This window comes from Eutrigla gurnardus, assembly GCF_963514095.1.
Source record: "Eutrigla gurnardus genome assembly, chromosome: 15".
In the NCBI taxonomy this organism is placed as follows: Eukaryota; Metazoa; Chordata; class Actinopteri; order Perciformes; family Triglidae; genus Eutrigla; species Eutrigla gurnardus.
Genome location: NC_139938.1, coordinates 13,725,463 through 13,749,621, shown reverse-complemented (window position 1 = coordinate 13,749,621; position 24,159 = coordinate 13,725,463). Strand labels below are relative to the sequence as shown.

At 42.6% G+C, this 24,159-nt stretch overlaps 3 protein-coding genes across 6 annotated transcripts; 2 read left to right on the top strand and 1 right to left on the bottom strand.

Annotated features, from left to right (window-relative positions):
- The first annotated feature begins 3,164 nt into the window (after positions 1-3,164).
- Positions 3,165-14,993, top strand: supt20 (SPT20 homolog, SAGA complex component). 4 transcript variants are annotated; one of them, XM_084028498.1, is made up of 24 exons: positions 3,165-3,294; positions 3,801-3,896; positions 4,076-4,111; positions 4,239-4,364; positions 4,778-4,904; positions 5,391-5,494; positions 5,826-5,942; positions 6,299-6,352; positions 6,559-6,698; positions 6,893-7,043; positions 7,503-7,559; positions 7,700-7,777; positions 7,963-8,132; positions 8,218-8,250; positions 8,342-8,453; positions 8,687-8,765; positions 9,435-9,590; positions 10,143-10,449; positions 10,534-10,649; positions 10,829-10,884; positions 11,236-11,346; positions 12,363-12,453; positions 13,147-13,235; positions 14,300-14,993. In XM_084028498.1, the coding sequence occupies exons 2-24, from the start codon at positions 3,894-3,896 to the stop codon at positions 14,444-14,446; spliced, it is 2,460 nt and encodes an 819-aa protein (XP_083884624.1). In that variant the 5' UTR covers positions 3,165-3,294; positions 3,801-3,893; the 3' UTR covers positions 14,447-14,993. The 4 variants fall into 4 exon arrangements, with proteins under 4 accessions (XP_083884624.1, XP_083884623.1, XP_083884622.1 ...); XM_084028497.1 differs by having other exon boundaries at positions 8,660-8,765; positions 10,537-10,649; XM_084028496.1 differs by having other exon boundaries at positions 8,660-8,765.
- A 255-nt stretch (positions 14,994-15,248) lies between these two features.
- exosc8 (exosome component 8) lies at positions 15,249-17,847 on the bottom strand. Its single transcript, XM_084028504.1, has 11 exons — positions 17,813-17,847; positions 17,454-17,490; positions 17,286-17,349; positions 17,110-17,183; positions 16,976-17,021; positions 16,789-16,894; positions 16,653-16,698; positions 16,405-16,501; positions 16,198-16,318; positions 16,001-16,107; positions 15,249-15,469 (listed from the first exon to the last, which is right to left on the bottom strand). The coding sequence occupies exons 1-11, from the start codon at positions 17,827-17,829 to the stop codon at positions 15,351-15,353; spliced, it is 834 nt and encodes a 277-aa protein (XP_083884630.1). The 5' UTR covers positions 17,830-17,847; the 3' UTR covers positions 15,249-15,350.
- A 663-nt stretch (positions 17,848-18,510) lies between these two features.
- On the top strand, positions 18,511-22,807 carry alg5 (ALG5 dolichyl-phosphate beta-glucosyltransferase). The gene is made up of 10 exons (XM_084028392.1): positions 18,511-18,812; positions 19,270-19,438; positions 19,925-19,971; positions 20,192-20,260; positions 20,397-20,489; positions 20,597-20,710; positions 20,802-20,861; positions 20,939-21,090; positions 21,893-21,978; positions 22,237-22,807. Exons 1-10 carry the CDS (start codon positions 18,750-18,752, stop codon positions 22,350-22,352), a joined length of 969 nt encoding a protein of 322 aa, XP_083884518.1. The 5' UTR covers positions 18,511-18,749; the 3' UTR covers positions 22,353-22,807.
- The last annotated feature ends 1,352 nt before the right edge of the window (positions 22,808-24,159 follow it).

Here is a 24,159-nt window from a genome sequence, read left to right as displayed (position 1 = left end):
AAGCAACTCTTGGCAGGTAGAAGTATTAAAGGACCAATTCTCAACTTCTCCAGTTGCCTCTCCAGTAATAATAGGCACAGCAATTAAACGGATAAATAGTGAGAATAAGCATTCGTGAATAGATTTATAATTTGGCGTCATAAAAGAAGAAAGAAAAAACAAACTTCATCTTGCACTGCACGACTTACCCTCTATCGACACATTCGCTCACTAAGATGGACAAATCCAGTTCCCCCGAGGTCTCAACTCTGGATGCACTTGATGAAAACCGAGAGCCGTTTACACTGCAATCAAAAAGCTGTTTACGTAGATGTCTCCGATTTGGCCACTTGCCACCTCTACCTTGCCGGAGTGTACCTTGGATGAGCTGAATAATTGATTGCAGGCCATGATTTGGAGGAGCTTACGCAAAATCCTTGAATCCTCTATCTTTTCCCTTATGGCTGCGAGGAAGGAATTGGTTTAAGGTTTGTACTATTCAACCGAGGGAAGGACTTTGATACAGATTTCCGTTTTGACTTTTAAAGCGTTGTCTGATAGTATCCTTTTTGTCTCGTTGCTGAGGATGTTGGTGCTGGTCTGACCAGGTCTTGGGGTTCAGTGTCTTGCCCAAGGAGTTGAAGATTGAACCGGCAATTTTTTCGATAAGTATGATTTACTCTTCCTCACAAACCATGAAGATGCCCAAGAAGACATGTGATTGCCTGCCAAGCATTTCCTTCCACAAGACAGATTTACAAAGCGCCTTGGGTCATAATCATCAATGTCATCATCATTATCAAAATGGAATCTCCCTCACTTATATTAGTTATACTGGATTATTTCCTTCACAGTGAGTGTGCCAGTAATTTGGCAGATTTATTTGACTCAGTTTAACTGTCACGAACGACTATCACATGGTTCCAATCCAGAAGATTTCTGAATGCAGACATTGTTTTTCTCAGGAATACTGCCACTCACTTACATCTCACATATTCTCCATTCTCTGTTATTATATCCTTAATCATTCCAAGTTCCAACTAAGCACAGTCTTCACTGGTGAGGGCATATAGGAGGAGTTATTGTGAAGTCAGTTCAACCCCACTGCCTGGGTCTTTGGTAATGCCTGAGAAAAGACAGTCGGAGTAAAAAGCAGAGATGGTGCTCGGTGGCCAACGTGAAACTGACCCTCTTCTTCTTTATTGAGCCTATACACATAAATAGTAAGACACCCATCTGCTCGAATATGGGATTTCTTTAAATCACCGTCCAACAAGCGGTGTCGTTTGTAATCAACTCCGATTAAAGTCAGCGATGACTCATTTCTGGTGAATTAGCCACTTAATAAAAGCAAGTTGTGGGATTTGAGTCAACGGAGAAACATGCAACATTGAGGAACTCCAAGCCACTATTTAATTTGAGGAATACATTGGAAATGACACTCTGGCAGTGTTTGATACATGTGGATTCAAACTAACTGTAACCACATGAAATCCTGCACCGTGCACCGAAGAGAAGCTCTTACAAGCTCGCGTTTAGAAATGTGACTGACCCCAAGCAAGCCCCGTCATGTGTATGGACTTTTAGCTCCTGAAAGAAGGGTGTGTGTGTGTGTGTGTGTGTGTGTGTGTGTGTGTGTGTGTGTGTGTGTGTGCCCCGCAGGTGAGGACTGGTCCTAACTGAACCCCACCCAAAACCTTCCCCGCCAAAAGAACGACTTGACGTTGATGTTGAAAGAGGACTTTTCAAGAAAGACTGCCAGAAACAAAACTCTGATGCTTAAACCAATAATGATAACAATCATTTCATGTAACTCTGCTGTGAAACCTGTGTGCTTAAAGTGCAACAGATAACTGTGGTGACATGTCTCTCCTGACTTTTATGTCAACTCAACCTGTAAACCATGCCTTCTATGCGCTAATCTTTTCCATATGTGTATAAAATAATCCGATTTTACACACATATTTACAGAAAATAATGTCCTCAAAACGGCTGCAAATTGCATCAATTGTTCTATATTTGGAAAAGGAATTGTAAAATCTCTTTGATTAGCTGCTGTTGGAGTGCTCTGCCATGGCATTCAGCCCAATACATCTGCTATCCTGTTCTTCCCCCTACTGTACAATTATGGGATTTCAACCCGCCTACATTCTATATGAGTTGAGCTGAAGGTATGACTGAAAAGTTTTAAATCGTTGTTTTTATTTTCTTTCAATCCCTAAACTTCCTCCAGCATTAGAAGACACCTTTTGATTCACAAAGTTATTCTAAGCCTGCTGAATAAAAAATAACACTGCAACAACAGCAATTACTGCTCCCTCCTCAGTTACTTCTATAATATCTATACTACTGTGTTACTTTCATTCACCGTCAGCAGTTATATTAGCCTCTAGTATACTGCCCATTATTATTATTATTATTTATATTCTATAGTTGGATTACAGTCTTAATTAATACCTTTTGCAGTCTTTTTATACCAAATACATGAAACAAAAGAGCTTCCAAACAGTCCCATGGGGAAGCATCAAACACCACTGGGTGCTTACTTTCCACAAACGAATGTATTGATTGAAGCTTCTGATGTCCGTGCATTGAAGGCACAGATCTGAAGGAGGGGATGTATCAAAGTGTGCGTTGCATTATAAAGACATTCAAATGGGTGGGTATTCATGAGCATCGCTTTTCCTCGGGCGAGCTCCCTGATGTTGGACATCCAGCTGCTTTTATCACAGGCTATGTTATTAAGGTCAAGCCTGAACAGATTACTCTGCCGTGGCCCTGGGCAACAAATAAACTGCTGGGCTCCCATTAACCTCACTTTCACCCGCCTCTCTGAGCAACGTCTAAAGTTGCTGGATGTGGGAGTAGCCTAGTACCTGTCCCCAGATCTCCTTGCTAGCCTATTAAAGATTGTTTTTTATTTGAATTATGCAACATGAATACAAAGTTCAGTGATAATGCATTCCCAAACAAACGTATTAAATTAGAAAATTAATTGTTTTTTTGTTGTTTTTTTAATAAAAGCTCACTGCTTCGATTCAGAGGTAGTAACTAATATTTGAACATAATGGCTGCCATGTTTCCCCCTGGTATGCAGTTGTCTCGTTTTAATCACACGTATCAAAGCATCAGTTGTAAAGTAGGCGCTAAACGTGGCTCCGCCCATCGCTGCCCAAACCGGAAGTTTAGCTGTTGTTGTCACACTGGAAGAAAATGGCTGCTGCTCCGACTTTTTTTCAATGAAGACACAGATATTTCAATTTCATTTCGTTTTCTTGCATCGGAGCTCCAGTCGACCGCTATGCAATCTAGAAGGCAAGTCCATCCTGTCCGTTGAGATTGACGTCGCTTTGTCGGTTCGCGTCTCAGACGACGTGACATCATTAGCGTAGCTAGTTAACTTACAGCTTGCCCACTAGGAACGGGCTAGCATGCTAACGTTAGCCATGCTAGCCTCAACGGTCAGGCATCAACGAGCTTGTTGCTATTCAGCCACTCTCTTGACTGGGCTCGCAGTCAGCATAGACCACTAGCCCGAGCTGACCAGTTCGATCGATTCAGAGACACGTTTTTACACATAGTTTACTTTGCAGGAGCCTTTAAAGTGTACGCAAATGATGAAACAACTAAGATGAAACAGTTTCGCTCGTCAGTCTTCTCGTCTGTTTGTCTGTGGTATCTGCTTGAGTGCCAACCATGCTATTTGGCGGTATTCTGCCCTAATAACCTGCCAGCTACAGCGAGTGTGCCCGTGTTGATGTGTGTATTATCTGCGTCCATGTGACCGTCCTGCCGTGCGATGCGCCTGTGTTGTTGTGCAGGGTGTGAATGGTCACTTTAGGAAGGTGACAGTGTGGGGCAGAAAGGACAGCATCGTCTACCGTCACTCGCCTTGCAGCTGGCGGTGGACCACAATGGTATGTTTCATCCCTTTCATGTCATTTATATAAACATATATATATTCAGAGGGCACCCACAGGGATGTTTCCTAGGCTACCAGATAAAGCATCCAACCATCCATCTTTTCTTACCCTCTACCATGTTTGGGACTTCACATTGTGACTGATCTGTTTCATTTTACTCTTATTTCCCAAAGCAACAAGTTTTGGAATATGCATTGGATCGAGCCGAGGTAAAAAAAAAAGACATAATTGCATGTACTCACACGTATCCCTGTGCATGCATTACATGCACTGTGCACTGCTGCTTAGGTACTGTCTGTCATCATTCATTAATACGGCGTGTTATCTGTTATTCAGTACATCGTTGAAAGTGCTCGACAACGACCAGCCAAAAGAAGAATTTCATCCGGCGGAAGGAAGAGTTTGTATCAGAAGCTCTATGAGCTGTACATAGAGGAATGTGAGAAAGAGCCAGAGTTAAAGGTTTGTGTTGTGAAACTTGACAATTATGACTGTAATTATGGGCATGTGTTAAACTTTGCTCATTACAATTTGTAGGGATTTTCAGGACATTAAACTCTTGATAATGACTTCTACACTTGCATGTATCAAAATGTGGGTTAATTGGTGAAACTGGTGTTTGATGATACATAAATACTGTACATCAACAGTAAGAATATAAGTAGCTCTTAAGTAATACATTTTTACTATTTAATCATTTCCTTTAAAAAACGGTTTATAGATCTTGACTGTTACATTTATCATGTTAGTATCAAACCGCTTCTGAACAGCTTTCAGTCAAGGTTAATGTGTAATGTTATGTATAACAGGGTGAGATTGTTCTTGAAAATATGAAAGATTTGCCTCCTTATGTGTGCTTTTTTGTCTCTCTGAAGAATTTGAGGAGAAATGTGAATTTACTGGAGAAGCTGGTGTCTCAGGAGTCTGTATCATGTCTGGTGGTCAACTTGTACCCTGGGAATGAAGGCTATTCTTTAATGCTCAGGGGCAAAAATGGATCTGGTAAGAGAAGACAAACAAGTAGCTCAGTCCATCCAGTAGGGCTGCTCGATTATGGTAAAAATCATAAACACGATTATATTGGTCAATATTGGGATCACGATTATTTAACACGATTACTCATTGATTTTTGGAAACATGCATTTATTGAACTTAAAAAAATCTTTCTTAACGGTGGATTTCCTTTAAATTTACATATAATACAACTTAAAAACAAACAAAAAAATGTAAAAACAAGATAAATAAATTAAAATAAATAATATGTCATGTAAAAAAATATATACATTTAAATAAATAATACAAAAATGCGAAATAATAAATGAGATCAATTAGTGCACTTCCACCTACTGAAAACTCCTAAACAATTATTCACATTTTGGTACAGTAACATCGATTAATCGAGCAGCCCTACCATCCAGCTGTTTTTTCCTCTGCTCTGTGTACCACAATTGTCTCATCCGTAACAATCATGTTTGTGTTGCTTTTTAGATTCTGAAACCATCCGTCTGCCATATGAAGAAGGAGAGCTCCTGGAGTATCTAGATGCGGAGGAGTTGCCTCCGATCCTTGTGGATCTGTTGGAGAAATCACAGGTATGTATGTATGTATATATGCACACACATGCATGTGTAGAAATCAATTTGTAGATTTTGAAATGTGCTCCACTGTATGAACAGTAAATTCAAGTGCAAAATGATTTGAATGTGAGGTAGTAATGCAAGTTAGTGAAGCATACTAAAAGCTTTAGACAGGTTTTATATGTATGTTTTAAATGTATAAAGACAACAAATCTATCATTTATTATTTTCTATTATTATTGGAATTATTGATTATTATTTATATGTTAGAAAAGTTTCTTATTGCTTCTCGATCAGTAATTTTGTTATCTTTTGTTTGACATCCGCCACATGTAATTTGTCTCAGGTGAACATCTTCCACTGTGGCTGTGTAATAGTAGAGGTGAGAGACTACAGGCAGTCTGGTAGCACCAAGATGCCCACCTATCAGAGCAGACACATCCTGCTGCGGCCAACCATGCAGGTAAACCAATAGACTACATGGAAATCTTCTCTTGCATAGGTCAAAGTCATGAGTAAAAAAAACAATAATTGTACCTATGACCCTGACTATATGACGATTTCATCCAAGGAGCCTCAGTGGACTGCCAATCTCACAGTTTAAGGAAACTGCTACAATGCAATAAAGGCTCATTCATAAATAACTACATGGTCATTTCAAAGCCAAAGATTATGCCCACATACATTAATCAGAGCACTCACATTTAAAGGCTAATACAACTACTTGCATCGGCACATGTATGTACATTCTTGTTGGGGACGCCCCTACCTTTATCATAGAAAAGCCTAGTTGTTTATATCTGTCTTCCTGCCCCGCAGACTTTGATTTGTGATGTCCATGCCATGACCAGTGACCACCACAAGTGGACACAGGTAAAGTGCCACTGCCTCATCCAGAAACAAAACCATACATCCTGTCTTATCTGACACCTCACTTTCTTGATTTCACCTTTTCCTTAGCTAATAAAAATGTACTTGACCATAATAGCAGACAATTTTCCCTTTGTGTTTTGAGTCTTTTTAAGAATCAGTGCATTGCCCAGGTTTTTTTCTGTAGCATCTGTCTTTCTCTGATCTAGGATGACAAATTACAGCTGGAGAGTCAGTTGATTTTGGCCACAGCTGAACCTCTGTGCCTGGACCCCTCCATTTCTGTCACCTGCACAGCCAACCGCCTGCTCTACAACAAACAGAAAATGAGCACTCGCTCCATGAAACGGTACTGAACACACTCACGCGCTCCTCAGCTCACTTTGAATTCAGTCACACCAGGGGGATAAAAAACATTTATGAATGTTTTTTTTCTTTCCTTTTGAATGGAAGCTCTGTGATTGAAAACAAAAAAAAATCTGTGAATGAAGCAAAAGCCTTGATCACTTTAAGACACGCACTACTTCTGCGTTTGCATCGTAGGTGTTTCAAGAGGCATTCTCGAGCCGCACTGAACAGGCAGCAGGAGCTTTCCCATCTGCCACCGCAGCTACGACTCTACGACTACCTGCAGAGGAGGAAGGAGAGGAAACCTGCTCCTGCCGTGGAGCTGAAGATCTCCAAGATCGGAAACGTTAGTAGTCAGCAACACGCCCACGATTTGACAAGCATGTATGTGTGGGGTGTACATACACAGATAAGAAGAAGAAGCTGACTGAGGCTGTTTACTATTTGGCATATCTTCTCTCAGATCTTGAAATATTGTTTACCTATTCGTCTGTTTATTATAACACTACTCATATTGGAATGTAACTTGAGGAAGTTCCCCTTCCCACGTTTGTGTTCACTCATGTAAAAAAGTATTCTAATTTCCCCAAGGGAGTCGCTAAAATCATAGTGGAAAAAAAGCTGCTGTTTCAGTTCTGCCCCTGCCTGTTTTTTTTACTACTATTGAGGAAATTGTGTTAACCTATTTCAGCATAGGCCAGTGCATGCTGACATAGTGCTCTCTCACTTGTTTCTGCTCATACTTCCTTTTTATTTTTCTCCTCTGCATCACGCTTCATCGCCTCTTGACTGTCATCACTTGCAGTGTGTTGACATGTGGAAGCAGAGCAACTGCCAACTAACCGTACCGAAGGAAATCGATGTAAGTAGCCCGATGGTCCTCTATGACACTGTGACTTACACATTTGAGCCAACGCCACTTAAAACACACTCGGCTCACAGTCTGGCAGTTACATTGTGGGGCATAATAAACCAGATGGATGTGTTGGTGTGTTGCTCTAGGTGGAAAAGTATGCCGTGGTCGAGAGATCTCTGCAGTTGGAGGACTCTCAGCCCACAACTGTGATCTGGCCTGCTGAGGTAAGCGTGACATTTATGTGCGTTTCCCCCCATTGTCACTAAGTTGGATGAAGTACAAAATATTAATGGAAACCAAGTCAACTATACTTTTTCCAACATCACTGACGCCTTTGCAGCTCTGTAACATTTCTATAGTCAGACAAACCTCTTACATTCGCTTGTCTCCGTCCACTTTATTTCCACAGGAAGTTGTGGATGACTACACGTTTAAGTGTGAGGTTGGGGGCCAACCCCAGATGACCAAGGTGTCTATCTTCCAGTCGATGGGAGACCCGCTGGTGTATGGGAAGATCTACTGTGCTAAAGAACCAAAAGCAGAGGAGGACAGCACAGACCTAAAGCTCATACATTCCCCGTAAGGACAGTCTGTGGGACAAAGTGTACGCGACGCGTGACTGAATTTGAAGTGTGAATTAACTCTCTCTCGTCTCCATTCGCAGCTTCCTCATAGGCTCCAAGATAGATGCAGATCGGTGAGTCGCTGCGTTTGCTTTTGCTGGGAAGTATTTAGGGATACGCCGTTGGGAGACGATGATGCATTTTGGACGATTTCTGTTTTTATAGGTTTCTTACTCAGTACAAAGGGGTGTATGAGAGAGATGTGAAGTGTCAGGTCAAGATGTCTCATAACTCAGGCAGTGTGGGACAGGGGGCTACCTCCCCCAGCAAAGATGAGGTGAGTACCGCCGTGAGTATACAGGGAGGCTTCATCTGCCTTTATATGATAGCTTTTGTTACAGAAAGAAAGAGTTCTCCTTAATTAATTCACTTTTATTCCTATAATAAGAACAATTATATTTTATTGTTATTGCAATCAGCATTACTGAGAAAATAGCTTTTGCGTGATGCACGCTAACAAAGTGGTTTGAATGTAATTTGTAGGGTGATGGTATTTCTCCACTGGTCCAGACATCTGTTTTAGGAAAAGGTGTGAAGCACCGACCCCCTCCCATCAAACTGCCTTCAGGATCGGGCAGCAGCTCCTCAGGTAAACCTGCTACTTTGGACAAAGATAAATGACGCGGTGGCGCTGCATTATTCCTGAGATCAGGGTGGTAGAATTCAGATACAGAAAGAAGGCGAAAAAGGGCCACGTTTGTGTAAAAAATCTCTCTGCATTGCTGTCAGGTACCCTTTTCACCCCAGCAAATATTTCAGCTTGAACTACTTCATATGATTTTTCCATGATGTTAGCTGAAAGGAATTCTTGAAATTATAGAAAATCACGCACCAGAGTCGGAGACAAGACAGGAGTTTGGTGGAAAAATGGTGCAACCGAACCTTAAATGGCAACAACAACAACAAAAAAAACCTTCTGGACTGCATCAAACATCATTGTTAAATTAACTGTACCAGAAGAGATTTTCCTTTCATGGCCAGGACTGCTGGGTGAAACTGAGTTCAGATGTTAGAGGGGAAGGATTGACTCTGTGACACCCTGGTCAAAGTAAGGGTCAAGACCAACGGCAAACTGTATATATTTGACCAATTTTTGTTTTTCACTTGGGTGGGGAGCACAGCATGGCTGAATACCAAGTTAGAAAAGACTACAACGGTATTAAATGTGAAGTTATACAGTCATAAGGTTATAAAGTGATTTGATTTGACAGGCTCGGCGTAGACTTTCCTCCTAACAAGGCCCTCCTTTTTCCATCAGGTAATCCATATAGTTCACAAACCACCAGTGGTCTACTCAAGTGTCCTACGCCCCCTCCAGCCAAAAGCCAGTCCCTGAACAGGAAGCACTCCATGGAGTTGAACCAGGTGGCCCTGCTGTCGCCTGCCTCTCTCTCTCCCATGGGCTCCACCCAGAGTGAGTACGGCCGAGTCTGACTAAGTGTTGGGCTGCTTGCTTTCGTCAGTCACAGTCGTGCCGCTGAGTCGTACTGGAATGTCTTACCTCAGCTCTTCTCAGCTCTTCCCAAGTGGAAATATTTTTTGACAAATTATGAAAAATGAACTTGAAAAGGTTCCAGGTTTTATAAATATGGAAAGCCAAGTAAAAGCATAAACCCCAGGGACGTCTCTAATACTTGACAAGTTCATGGAATATTGCATCAGTACAAGCGCTGTAGTGTGATGTATTCTGACTAAAACCAGCTGCTGTTCAACTTGCCAGAAAAAGAGGTGATGTTTTGTCATAAAATCCTAATTTTTAATTTACCCCGTCAGCTGTTATTCCATGTAGCCGTTGTTGTAAGTTTGCTAGTAGACGTATCGTCTTATCAAGCACTGAATTGACAATATATGTGTATAATATTCATGTTAAGCTCTTCCTTACAAAACTTTGTACGCATCACTAGCTGATGAGTACCGCGTTCTGTCTCCTCCCTGTCTGTTTCTGACCCACTTTCCTCCGTTTTAGGATCAGGGACCCCCAAGCCATCCACCCCCACCCCCACCAACACGCCATGCTCCACACCGCACCCCACCGACTCCCTCTCCGCTCCGCTCTCGGTGACCCCCACCCCTTCAGACATGGTTCAGAGCCAGTCGCAGCCTGCCCTGCTCGCGCCCTTCGCCCAGCAACAGCTGGCTCTAAGCCAGCCACTGCCCGTCATGACCATTCCCCTGCCCACCATGGGTACGTCCATCACCACGGGAACCACCTCGCCGCAGGTCATGGCCAACCCTGCAGGGCTCAATTTCATCAACGTGGTCAGCTCCGTTTGGTAGGGAAATAAATAGCCTCTAATGCTTCTCCATCACTTTGTAGTCACCGTCACTTTCATGCTGACCCTGTACTGTGTGTGTAGCAGCCCTCAGACCTTGATGAGTGGCTCCAACCCCATGCTGGGTCCAGGCCTTAACTTGAGTGGGATCCTGCCACCCGGAGGGCTCATGCCCACCTTGCAGTCCGCAGCACAGACTGGTATGAGATTTCAGTGCCACGTTCCCTTGGTTATTACAATACTTCAGCAAGTATTTATTCTCTAAGATGTGTATTACATACAGGGTGTCAGAAAGTGCTACAGGCCCTCTAGGAAAGGTTGATACAGGAAGTAAGGTTAGTGTGTTCTGTCAGGTAAATGTAACTCTATTGTGTTCCAGGGAGTCCTTTCGGCCTGAACAGCAGTGCTGGGTTGAGACCACTGAACCTACTGCAGGTAGGAGCCTGAAACACTCTTAGTAGCATGCACTGGGTATTTGTTTGATATAGTTATTGTCCTGGTCCTGCACCTTTGTTTCCACGCCTTGAATAGTGAAGAGCTCAATGTTCTCACGCTTCCTTTTCCTGCACCTCACTGCATATGCCATATAGCGAGCCCCTGTATCAGTTCTGATATACTGATAGTAGTTATGTTCTAGTTACCCTGTGTTGTTTGATTGCTTTGGTAATTCTCTTCCCGTTCCCTCTGCCTCTCCTCTCTGCATCTCCAACCTTGCCTTCATCCTCGTCTCCCCGTCTTACCTACTTCTTGTTTGTTGGTGTGTGTGTTTGTGTTATACGTCTCCAGATCCCCACTGGTCCTCTCATCTTTAACTCTCTGCAGCAGCAGCAGCTGTCTCAGTTTTCCCCACAGCAGAGTCAGTCGGCCACCTCCAGCCCTCAACAGCAGGGGGAGACGGTGAGACACGCTCTCTGCAACAATAGAATATTGCAATTGTGTTGGGTTGTATCTGGAATTTAAGCGTTTTTTTAATCACGTTTATGACGAAATGAAAGATTTATAGTGTCCATGTTTGCATATAATTCAACTGGGTACTACATGACATTTCAAAATAGAAACAAAGTGTAAGGAGTTCACAAAAGCACAGCAATTTATTTAACAATTACCAAGACTCTTGTTACCTGTTTGCCAACAAAAGAGAGCAGCCGAGCTTGCTTACGGAGGTGATAAATGAGCCTGAAGGACTACGGTGAACTTAAATCAGTCAACAATCATTAGAGACATCATAAAACTGGGCCGTATGGCAGAGTTAAATACTCCTTAAAGTCTGGCAAGGATGTGTCGTCCAACAGGATAATGATGTGTATTGACATAATTTAATTTACTTTAGAACGATAATTTGAAATTGTTGTGACTCCAGACTTAGTCACAAGGGAAAATGTGTGGAATGACCTCATGCCATCTGTTGAGACACTCTTCATTATACAAGAGCAAATCTGCATGGAATAATACCGTGGTGATATGTACATATTCAAGAAAAGACTATAACAGAAGCTGTAACCATTTCCAAAAACACCTAATTACCACCTAATAACTGGTGCTTCTGGGGAGAACTGGCAACATCAGCATAATCGTATAAAATGTTGTTTTGATCATGTCATTTTTATTTTCATATTCTTTATTTTGAACAATGATTGAACAGTATCTTGATTTTTTTTACAACTTCCTTTTAATTACGACTCTTTTTTTAATATATATAATTTACACAAGTGCCTCAAATTTCCTTTTTGATTTCCAAACTTTATTTTTAATTATTCTGTAAAAAAGTACAGTTAAGTAGTGTAGAATAGAATATCGTGGTGGGTCGCTGTACACATTACTGCTCTGGTCTTTAAAGCATTTTGTGTGTGGGTTGTGATTCTGTGTGATGACCTCACTCTCCTGTGTTGCCTTTGTTGCCTGTTTTTTTGCAGGGTGACCAGGGGTCAGATCAAAGTTTAGGAAACCAGCAAACGGCGGTCATCAACCTGGGAGTCGGAGGCTTCATGTCTCCACAGGCAGCAGGTATGACCCGCATATACACACAGACACACACATTAACAACACATTCCTCTAAACCATTCCTCTTACTTCAGTCCATTCATTTTAAAATGACAACACGCCACTAACTAGTACTAATAAGTTACGATTTACTCATGTATTCATTATTGTAATTACTATACATTCGGACTCCTTGTCTGTAACTAAACATGATCATTTTACTGAAGTTAGCAGTTCCACTCAGTGGAGGATGTAATAACTGACAGGAGAGACTCAACTTCCCCTTCTTCTCTGCTACATTCTCTTTTTTCTATTTTTATTTTCCTCTGTTGTTTTGCCCCCAACCTTATTCCTTTCCCTCCTGCACTGTCTTCCTGTTCTCCTCCTCAACTTGCCCTGTTCACTCGCACCTTTCTGGTTCATGCTATTTGTGCATAATCTACTTAAAATGTCCATGCACACGGTTATCTCCCTGTGCTGTTGGCCTCCCTACAATGTTCCCCCTTTTTGTCTTCTCTTTCTTTCATTTCTTTGCTTGTGTGTTGTTGTGCGTCACTGAAAACGCGATCCCCTTCTCCCCCTCAAACCCGTCTCCATTTTGCCCGTATGTGCGTTTTCTCTCTTCATACTTTACTCCATTCCTTCTTCTGCTTCTCTCCCACGTGCCACCATGTCCCTCTGGGGTTCCCTCTCTCCCTCCTCCCTCCCCCCCCTTAGTGCTGTCCCAGTTGGGCTGTGGGCTGGACGGGTCTGGGCCCCCGCTGCCTTCTCCAAGGCTTCAGCAGCAGCACCAGCCACAGATCCAAGTAATACAGCAACTTTAACATCTGTATACACATATACATACGATGTAAGAACACTGCGACCAGATTCATCAGCCAAGATGTTGCGCTACATTAATAAGACCAGAGAATTAGGCATTTATCTTTCTTTACACATAAGTTTATTATTTTAATCAGACCTGGGTAAAATTTAAATAGATTTTTTTAAAGGCACTTTATTTATTTTTCTTTATTCATTTTATAAACGGTAAAAGAAAAAAATATTACTGAGAATATATTCTCTTTTTTTTTTACTTTAAATAAAAAGTTGTTTAGATGAAGAATCCGTTTCATTCCAGGTCTGATTTCCATGGAGATTCCTCTTTTGTAGATCCACACCATTCACTCCATCTTGTGTTGTATGTTTGGTTAATATGTTGTTTGACGTAGATCACAGCAGTCCCAGTACTCCCAGCAACCCACGCACCAGAGCTTGTGGCACCTCCAATGGCAGCAACTAACAGCGTGTGGAGCTGGGAGGCATGTTCTTACACAGCATTTAGGGACAGGAGATGAAATATTGTCACTGGGCACACTTTTCAAAACGCTGCTGACTGCATCATGACAGATCAGGGATGATAGGCTGTAACGCATGGAGCATAAGCTGTTGGGGTTTTGTTTTTTTTGCCCAGTTGAAGTTGCTGACTTACTCCAAGCAGAAAGCAGTTGCTACCTGCATGTCTGCCAATAATTTGTGTCCCCTGAACGCCACTGGTGCTGCTTGACTGTATCCTTCCTCACTCCCCAACTCGTCCCACATCTTTTATCTCTCTCTTCTCCTCCCTCCCCTCTGCAACTCATTAACCACTCTTCTCTTTTTCTCCTCACACTCCTCCTGTATGTGGTATCAGGCTTTAGTTGAGCTTCACTAACCCATGGCACTTATACTTCTCCTGGATAATTGAGGGAAGTCTGCTCAACACTTGTGCCACAGACGCTTACACAAACCTTAGATCCACTGATGAAAACATGCTGCTTGCAGTAACACGTTGAAATCTCCTCTGATGTTTTTTGTTTTGTTTTCCCATCTTTCTTCTGCACCGGTACAGTTGCAATTCTTGCAGCACCAAATGCAGCAGCAGCAAATGGCTATGGGAACAGCAGCTCCTCAGGGGGGAGCGCCACGGCAACATACCGGCAGCCAACCAAGAAGTAAGAGGAAGAGGAGCATGCCACAGCCCCTCCCTAAGTCATGACAGACTTACGAACGACACTAAACAAAACTTCCCCCCCCGGCTACACAAGGACATGAATGATCCATACTGTGCTCTTTGTCTGCCTCACTGTGGAGACTGCAAACAAAAAGGAGTCCTCTCTGTGTGTCTTTTTCTAGCTGACACATTTGTATGTAATGGTTGTCAAGAGGTTTTGGACAACCAAAAACTGTGTCCACCATAGTGGATGGGAGTTTTTAGAAACATGGAGCCCTACACTAAAGAAAGAGAGAACCGTAGTGATATTTTTTTTAGATGAAAACAGATTAAGATGGTTCTTGTAGGAGACGGGCTTTCACAATAACACACAGCCCCTTCAGGAAGGCTTTCTCTATGGGAGCCCGGGGACCGACGAAAGGATGGCGAACTCTCAGAGGATTCCTCATGAGCGTGTCCCGACTCTTCCGCCTCTGCTTGGTTGACCCCCCCCGGTAGAAACTGCCCTTTAAGCACGGATCCCAGTGAGCTTTTTTTGACACCAAATCCTCCATATAACCATTACATGTGAAAATGCAAATCTGATCTTGGAGTAGTGCCTGGGGGCAGCTCTCTACCTCTCAGTCTGTCGGAAGTCTTTTCTTCTGTTAGCCATCCAGGCACAGGGCTCAAACCGAGGACTCAAGATGAACATGCAAGACGGTGTACCTGCTTTTTGTACAGCACATTTTTTGAAAAGGCATTTCCTTTTAATCAGTTTCAGGAGCCATGAGCATATTCTTACGAGACATCGACCGAGTGTGTGTGTGAGACATTTCTGGACACTGAGAAATAATTTTTTAAGCAGTCTTTGTCAGCAGTTTTATTGTTATTAAAAAAAAAAAAAAAAGAATATATATTGACAGTGGAAAATACAGCTTTTAGATAAAAAGGCGTCGTCTGAGGCTCTTCATTGTGCCGTCTTCACACTGTGTATGACTTTGTTGATGAGTTTCTGGATCTCTCTCTGTCGCGCCGTCGCTCTGCTGATGCACTCCTGCAGCTTCTCTCCCGACAGCGACGTCCCACCTGAGCCAGAGGGAAACGTGGTTAGCTGCCATGTTTGCTTCCCGATGAACCTCATAGTACAGTTTACATGATTATTGTTGAGGTCCTCATCCTGCAGGAGTGCAAGTGGGAAAACCAAAACAAAAAGGTGCTTGACCACACAGATGCCTCCAAAGCCATTTGCTTCATTGGAATTCCTACAGAAATGGCAATAACCAGCAACAGAACGAGCCGGTGATGGGAATCTATTAAAGTTTACATTCATATATACCTTTTAATTGATTCTCATTATTGAAAGTGGAGAATAAATAGACGTTTTAACTGCCTTTTTTTCATATTTTCTGACTGAAAATACTAAAATAGTCCATAATAAATCCCAAAATGAACTGGGTTAATAAACGTAAAATGATTATCCTCGGCTTCTTCAGCTTTGCATGTTTACCAATGGGGACTTCCTGCTGAGTGCATCCTTTGTGTCGTCAATAAGAAATGGGATTCACACCGAGTATAAGCTGCCCAGGGAGAGGCCAACGATCACAGAATGTTTCTGACCTGGTTTGTGTACAACGCAGAGTCGCTCTTCATCATCTGTCACCACGGTGATCTGAGCCGTCGACAGACTCTCCTCCTCAGCTGTAGGATCCACGATCAGGATGGATCTGCACGGAGAGCAGGCCAGCATTACAAAAAGTTCTGATCGCAGAATACGGTTTTAACCACGTTAGACAAACTGAGAATCGTTCACTTACTCATCGAAAACACAAAAAGAGGCACCGACTGGATGTTTGTGAATGTGCAGCCCGCGTCTCTTTTCCAAATTCACCTCCGGCGTGCTGGTCTCTGTGTTGATGGTGGCCTCTGGGAGTTGTGCTGTGGGGAGCAGGGGTAGAAGGGTTACTGCTATGGATAAAAAGCATCTTACAACAGCCACAAAAACAAAAATTAACAGCACATACTGTTCTTAAGGGCAGCCAGCAGGGCGATGATGGAAGCATCCAACAGGTTCCCATCGTAGTCGAGACACATCAGGTCACAGTAGAGCACCCAGCAGAGCTACAAACAGAGTCCACACAATCAGGACCAGCATTTACAACAATGGCAGTCTCACAGCCAGTGTGTGTGTGTGTGTGTGTGTGTGTGTGTGTGTGTGTGTGTGTGTGTGTGTGTGTGTGTGTGTGTGTGTGTGTGTGTGTGTGTGTGTTACCTTTCCTCTTTCAATGCACAAGTCCTCTGTTTGGATCACCTCAGAGCTGCACATATGTAAACGTGAGTTAATAAAAGCAGTAGCAGACATTAAGCGTTGAAATTAAAGCTCAAACATGTGTTTAAGTCCATCACACCTTTCGATTACGTCGGCGATGAACTGGCTGGCAGCCTGCGCTTGCTCTCCTGGTGGACCCGGCCGAAACCGAGAGGAACACAGCGGTGGCAGGTCCACGTTGGGCACTGGGAACCATGGCAGGAGTATAGAGGTTAGTGTTTGTTAGTCCTGTTTAGTGTACCTTACCTTCATCTTCCTGTGCTTACCTATGTAACCTTTACCAGGTGCCTCCGCTGTGGGATTTGTCAGCTCCTGCAGGTGAAGAAACACAAGAAATCCGTTGACATTTTGGTCTCCCACGGGCCAGATTCACTTCACTAAGATTCTCATGATCATTTACCGCTTTGATCCCACAGATGACTGTGGTGTTTCCAACCTTCACCAGGGCCGAGCCATCTGCTGTAGATATGGACCCTGAGCAGAGCAGTCAGACAGAGAAAATCATCCTCGGGCAGAATAAAAAGAAAAAGCCATACATCATTTACACTGTGGGTTAGAATGGACTCTGTGTCTCACCTATGTTCAGTGTTGTGGTTCTGAAGTCTGACAGCTCCCGGCCATCAGGGCGACAGTTTTCTTTCTGAAAAGGGGAACATTTGAATGACTGACCTGACATTTATCCTAAACATGACCAACCATGTCAACCACAGGCTGAATGTGGACACTTGTGTGTTCATCACTGACCAGAAAGCTCCTGTGGTACTCCAGAGGCTCGGCAACTCTGGAAGTGTACAAGGAAAGGCGGGTAAGTCGATTTTGACTCGCAGAGACAAACTGTTATAGATACACGTATCCATGGAGACGGATCTGACTCCAGTACATAGTCTAGTCATGGTTTCTCCCGTGTATTAGCTAATTATTCAACAGTCGGGACACATTATTCAACGTTACACTGTTGACTAACTGCAGCACTTATCGGGACATAGTTGTTAGCAGGTCAGAATGGACGCTCATTTCCCTAAAATCGATCAATAATTATCCTCAAATATCTGTGAATAAAACGTGTTACTTTCGGCGTGATAGCTACAGTTTTACAGCCTTACTTGAAACCAGCCGCCATGATGTTTTGATTGACCACGTGGGTTGTGTGCGCGTCCTACGGTGGCCGGTATGAGGAAGCTCGCCGGCAGCGAATGCAATATAGACGTCGTTAAACGCACAAATAAGGTAGGGTCTTTTATGTTAGTTTGTTACAAACATATATTATTTTCCTCCATTTGAATATATAATATAAATAACCTTTTACCGGTAAATGTAAATGTTTCTCCTTCTTTGCATGACTTTAATAAATAAATAAATAACCAAAATCTAAAACAGTGGATTTTCACTGAGGTTTTACAAGCTTTATCGTGTTAAAACATTTTTTTATTATTAATAAAAAAATATGGTGAGTTTTTTCAGAGTTCCGACTTGAAGTTGCATTTTTGTATCATATTAAGTGCCAGTAAAGGTGTATGAAAGTGATTAAGTTAAGGATCTGATCGCCTGTAGAAACATATTTAATATTTGAATGGTTGTCATTCATTACACTTCGTCTAATATGAAAAGACCCGGCACTATTCATTTCATCTTTCTTATATTATTATTATTTTTATTTTTTTAATCATCTAAGTTCTTATCGTCGTTCCCACCCCTGTCCACTAGGTGGCAGTGTGTGTCGCTGCAGGCCGTCACGGCGCTACTCGGTGTTCTCTTGCCCCAAACTGATGATGTGTCGAGAGATTCCTGTCACTTCCGCGTCGCCGCTGTGTTCAGTTGTGATTGGAAGTGGAGTTCACTGAACTGCCCACAGAATAATGGCAAATATAACAGCTCTTATTTAATGCGTTTACCTTCAAAACAACCTCGTTAGCCCGTGTGTTCTTGTAAATCCCGGGAAGTACCGGCTACAAGACACAACGCTGGGAGAAAGCAAGCTAGCTCTTCAGCTAGCCGCTTTGAGTAACATCAGTGGTCTGTCAGTGGGCTAACTTATGGAAAATGGATTTCCTCTGTGAAATAGTTCAAGCCTTGGTCGTATTGGCAGTTCTAGGTGTTATTGTGGTAAGTAGTTATACTACCGAGTTAATATTGTGTTGGCAGAGATTTAGTGTCTTGTTTCACGTGAAGCCAGTGATGTTGTACCCACTGATTGACAGTATCAGAGTAGGTTTCCTTCTCTGTCTACCTGTTGTACCTGCCCCGAATTTTACAATACTTTCTTTCTGCGTTTGATTAGAAACGCACACATTTAGTTAATTTGAGGAAGTCGTCATTTAAATACCAGTCCTAAACCAAACAGCTGTGTCTCTGCTACATTACAGACTGTAAGTTATCACATGCACACCTAGTTATCAAAGGTGTTGCACATGATACAAATATAACATGTTCTTAATTATTAAATACATTCACATATTTCACGTCAATTTTGTGGGGAAATTGATTCTTGATTCTTGTTTGCCCAAAAACTACCTGACAGCGAGAGTAACAAGAGAAAAATTCTCATATTTCTCCCCCTCAGGTGCTCATAATCGCCCATGTCAGTGGCGGGATGGTGAACCTGACACGCCACGAGAAGGAGAAATACTTCCTCACCGTGACAGGAGAGAAGGAGCTTTTCCCCAGCCTGCACGATCCCCATTCCAGGGAGCTCTCGGTGGTGATCCCGGCCTACAACGAGGAACTCCGAAGTGAGTAATGGGGTGGGGGATCACCCAGGTCTCACCCAGATCTCACCCAGGTCTCACCCAGGTCTCACCCATGTCTCACCCATGTCTCACCCAGGAACTTTTGCACTGTAACTTCTAACTGCAGTGAGTGATTTTGCTGGTTAATGTCCCATCAGTGTTCAGCTTTGCTTGAATGCAGACACAGCAAACCATAGTAGAGTAGCTGGGAAATGGCCATGTAACTGCATTACATGGCAGTTTGACAGGATGTTACCTATGCGTGCACATTATATGTTTTAAAGCCCTTATATTTGTTTGCTGCTTCCAAATTCCTCCAGCTTGAAGCCGGTAAATGTTGAATGTGTAATTGTGCACCAACAAGTTAGTAACATTGAGTTAGGTTGGTGCACTTTAAATCCCATAATCCCATTTTGTCATGCTTCAGATCACTGCACACCTGCAGTAGGTTATAGGTGATAATATGCATGTGGATATGTGTCATTACAGTGCCCGTGATGTTGGATGAAGCTACAGAGTACTTGGAAAACAGACAGGTAAGGACCAAGCCTTGTGTGGGCAGTAGTAAACTGCATCTTAGTCATTTTTAATGTATCGTAGGTTGATGAATTTGAGTCTAAATGTGATCAAATGAGAATGAGAAGAAGTATAACAAAGAAAGGATCAGTTATTCTCAAAGTGACCAGTAGGTGGCAACATTCGACTTGAAATGTGTCTGTTGTGAAATAAACCCCTGATGTTTTTTCCTTACTGCAGAAACAGCAACCCTCTTTTACCTATGAGGTCATTGTGGTTGACGATGGGAGCAAAGACAAAACCACAGAGGTGCTAATTTTAAACCTTTTTTTCGGGGGAAATATGTTGCCAATACTTCTATTTTCACTCAGCTAACTTTTGCTTTAAGCCAAACATTTCAAAGTAAAGCCAATAGAGATTTGTTTTTGCTGTGCTGTCCTGCCAGGTTGCCTTGCGCTACAGTAGGAAGTACGGTGCTGATAAAGTGCGGGTCCTGACGCTGGTGAAGAACAGGGGAAAAGGAGGAGCTGTGCGAATGGTGAGCCTTTAGATATTAAACTACAGCTTGTTTGAATGCAGCACAAAAGCAACCGTATGGGTTTGATTGTGTGTAGATTTAACTGTGACGTGTTGTTTCTCTCAAAGGGAACTCTGAGCTCCAGAGGGAAAGTCATTCTGATGGCGGATGCTGACGGAGCCACAAAGTTTGCTGACATTGAGAAAGTGGAGGGTGGACTTCATGGACTCAGCCCTAAACCGGTGTGGTGCTGTTCAATTTTTTATTTGTGTGTAGGTTTTAATGTGTTTAGTGTGAGGCCATTCTAAAAAAAATGTCTGTCTATACATTTAGGAGAACATGGCGATTTCCTGCGGTTCCAGAGCTCACCTGGAGGATGACTCAGTAGCTCAGGTTTGTCTCTTTTTGTAGTATTATCGACTTGTTGTTCATCTAGCCATTAATTAACCACCATTGTGTCTTTGCCACAGCGATCTGTGTTTCGTACGTTCCTCATGTATGGCTTTCACTTCCTGGTGTGGTTCTTCTGCGTGAGGGGGATCAAGGACACACAGTGTGGCTTCAAGCTTTTCACACGAGAGGCTGCACTCAGGACCTTCTCCTCCCTCCACGTAGAGCGATGGTAAGGACTCGCACTCCGTCAGGCACACGTCATTCATCCGTCACACTTCATGCTAGATATCTGGAAACAATAGCGTTTATTATTACCAATTAATCTGTCACTTATTTTGTGATCACTCAAGCACATTTGATCGCACCCTAAGAGGCGCGACAAATAACACGAGAAAGATGGAAGACGTCAATTAAGGCCCACACAAGTGGCCCTGAGAAGGAGGAGCTTTCCCATTGCCCAGTTTGTACACCCTCATTTCCATTCCTCGCCTCCTCCAGTCGTGTCTTGGTCTCTCCCATGGGAGAGCTGAGGGGGCAAGGAAGCGAGGAGAGAATATTCTGTTGATCAACTGAATTAAGGACCTCTTCTCTTTCGTGTCACAGCAATTCCACCAAGCTAACAAGCACAATACGAGGACCTCCTGCTCACCTAAATTATGGAACAGGGCCATTAATAATATGAATAATATAATGATTAACACCTGTTTACCCTGCATTAATATGTCAAAATGAGAGCTATATCATCTGTCCATTGTTTTGTTGTACTTCTACATTTTAGGATCTTTGTTAGCTAAGCGTATGTTGAAGTTTTTTGTGTTTTTTTTTTTTTTTATTGAACACGCAAGTGGAGAACAATGATGTTTGTCAATGAGAATGTGTCCTTCTGTGGAGCTACATGACGGGGGAGAGGATTATGGGTGTGTAGGGGCTTTAATATCACCGGATGAAGGTTGCTGTGATTGGAGATACTCCATATTGTTCTAACGTTTGAATGCAACATCTGTTGCGTGCTTTCATCTTTGTCCTCACAGGGCTTTCGACGTGGAGCTCCTGTATATTGCGCAATGCTTTAAAATCCCCATAGCAGAGGTGGCGGTCAACTGGACTGAAATAGAAGGTAGGATTTTCATGGAATATTTGGACGTGTAAGCTATGTGCCACTGTGCTGTGTTCCTATAAATATCTCTGTTGGAGGAACGGCTGGATGTAGATTTTACTTTGTGGGTTTTATTCTCTTCAAATGTTGTTGCTTTCCAGTCGATGTTTCTCAATTTGTAAAATGTTTTTTGAATATTTTCTGATGAAGTTATCCTCTTCATGATCTGTTCTCAAACTTGCATATTTCCTACAAGAGTCTTTGCGTGTGCTCTTCCAGGGTCCAAGCTGGTCCCGTTTTGGAGTTGGCTGCAGATGGGACGAGACCTGATTTTCATTCGCCTGCGCTACTTCACTGGAGCCTGGAAACTGCAGTCGCCACAGAAGACTGACTAGCCAATCGGACAAACCTCGGTGTCATAGAGACAGCCTGTGCTAGGGCCATCAAACCTTTGCATGAGGTGGGAGAAGCGACTGTGTCCATCTTTCACTGTAATCAAGAACAAGCTACACATCTGTGTCCTCTCCAGAAGTCATCGGATGTGAAGTGACAAAGACAGTCGCCGGTTCTTCGTGGCCTTTTCGTTTCTTTATTAGAATTTTGGCTTGTGATGAACTGTTACACGCACATTACTGTTGCCATGGGTACAGAATGTCTGTATGACTGATCCGTATACTAAGTTACTTAATGTTTATTCTGTGGCTAATCAGCTGTAAATGAGAGACTCGTAGTGAAGGATCTGATAATCTGTGTGTCATTATTCTGACGGGTAGAAAGAATGTTATATATGAGCTTTTCAAAAGGGAAGGATTTTTGAGGAAACATGGTCGTGGCTTAATGGGTGGGATGACTTGAACCAAAATAAAAATAAAAAATGTATATGATTTAATAATCATTATTACCCTACTAACCACAGCTGCAACAATTAGTCAATTAATTGATTAGTCGGTCAACATTTGATGCTCCCAGATTCTCAAATGTAAGAATTTGCTGCTTTCTTTGGTCTTTTATTGCTGTAAAATTAAAATGTGAGCGTTTTGTCCAAAATGAGACATTTAATGTCATCACCATGCTGACTAATTGTTGCAGCCCTGCTACTAGCAGTATAAGAACAACATCAAGCTTTACATAGCAGTTCGAAAACAGAAGTTACAAAGTGCTTAACAGGAGGAAGAAAAGGGAAATAATGAATATAGATGAATAAAACCAACGCAGTTAAGTGCACCAATCATAGTGTAACTTAAATCAAGAAAAAAGCACCAAAGCAATCAAATGTTTTTTTAGAAAGTGCACTAATTTGGCTTCTCTGACTGTGGCTTTGTGGGAGTCTGCCAGCTATCAATAACAATGTGACAGGAAGCCAGACTTATGATGCTGTGTGATTTATTTTGTATTTACTGCAAAAGTTCTGGACCAGTATTTTGCTAATCTTTAACCTAAAGGAGTTGCATGCAATTATTTGTCAAAAAAAAAAAAAAAACTCTCATGGGGCTCAACATTTGCATTAGCGTGAAGCATAACCATAAAGTTATACACACAGTATTTAACATTTTGATAGCCGTTGAAACTTTGGTACGTTATATTCTGATCATCTGCCAGTCAGCCTCTTCTCTTTGCCTGGTCTCACAAAACCTCACCCTGCTAGTCTAGTCTTTCTCATAATGCTCGATATCTTACTGCAAACATTGAACAGAGGCACTATCTCAACACACAAGCTGTGCTTACTGTTTCCTAATTTGGGGACCGGGGTCTCTTGTCAGGCATCCTTCCTGAAGGAATATCCGTTAAATATTATGAGAAATCCGCAGTCTCCATTTTCAGTTTATTGAATTTGGTATGAATTGGATTTAACAGATGATAATCCTGATATGAATGTAGGTTTTGTTTTTGTTTTCTTTGTGGTCTGAGTAATCAATCAATCAAAGGTCTTCATAGTGCTGCTCTCTCTGCTCTCTTTGTGCTGACTCGGATGTGTCTCTGGGGCCTCTGGGAGTCCCGGGGAGCTCATCCTGTTTGTGCACGTCTGACCTCTGTGACCAGACCAGACGCAAAGAGCCAAAAGAATCGTAATCTGGCTGCTGTTTTTCTGGTTTCCTGTGAGCTCTTCAGTGACCAGACTTACAAGAAGAGGGGATTTCATTGATCTACCTGAGGGGGGGGGTCATGCCCCAAAATGGTGACAGTAAGACGGATTGCTTGGTT

Coding starts and splice junctions, on each gene's coding strand:
- exosc8 (XM_084028504.1), bottom strand. Junction 16,319..16,404: donor GCTGGCTGCCCTTAAGAACA/GTATGTGCTGTT, acceptor TGCTCCCCACAG/CACAACTCCCAGAGGCCACC. Junction 15,470..16,000: donor CTGCGTTGTACACAAACCAG/GTCAGAAACATT, acceptor CCTCTGGCTCAG/GTGGGACGTCGCTGTCGGGA.
- alg5 (XM_084028392.1), top strand. CDS start 18,750: ATGGATTTCCTCTGTGAAATAGTTCAAGCCTTGGTCGTATTGGCAGTT. Junction 19,439..19,924: donor CTACAACGAGGAACTCCGAA/GTGAGTAATGGG, acceptor GTGTCATTACAG/TGCCCGTGATGTTGGATGAA. Junction 21,979..22,236: donor CAACTGGACTGAAATAGAAG/GTAGGATTTTCA, acceptor GTGCTCTTCCAG/GGTCCAAGCTGGTCCCGTTT.
- supt20 (XM_084028496.1), top strand. Junction 10,450..10,533: donor AACGTGGTCAGCTCCGTTTG/GTAGGGAAATAA, acceptor CTGTGTGTGTAG/CAGCCCTCAGACCTTGATGA. Junction 10,650..10,828: donor GCAGTCCGCAGCACAGACTG/GTATGAGATTTC, acceptor ATTGTGTTCCAG/GGAGTCCTTTCGGCCTGAAC.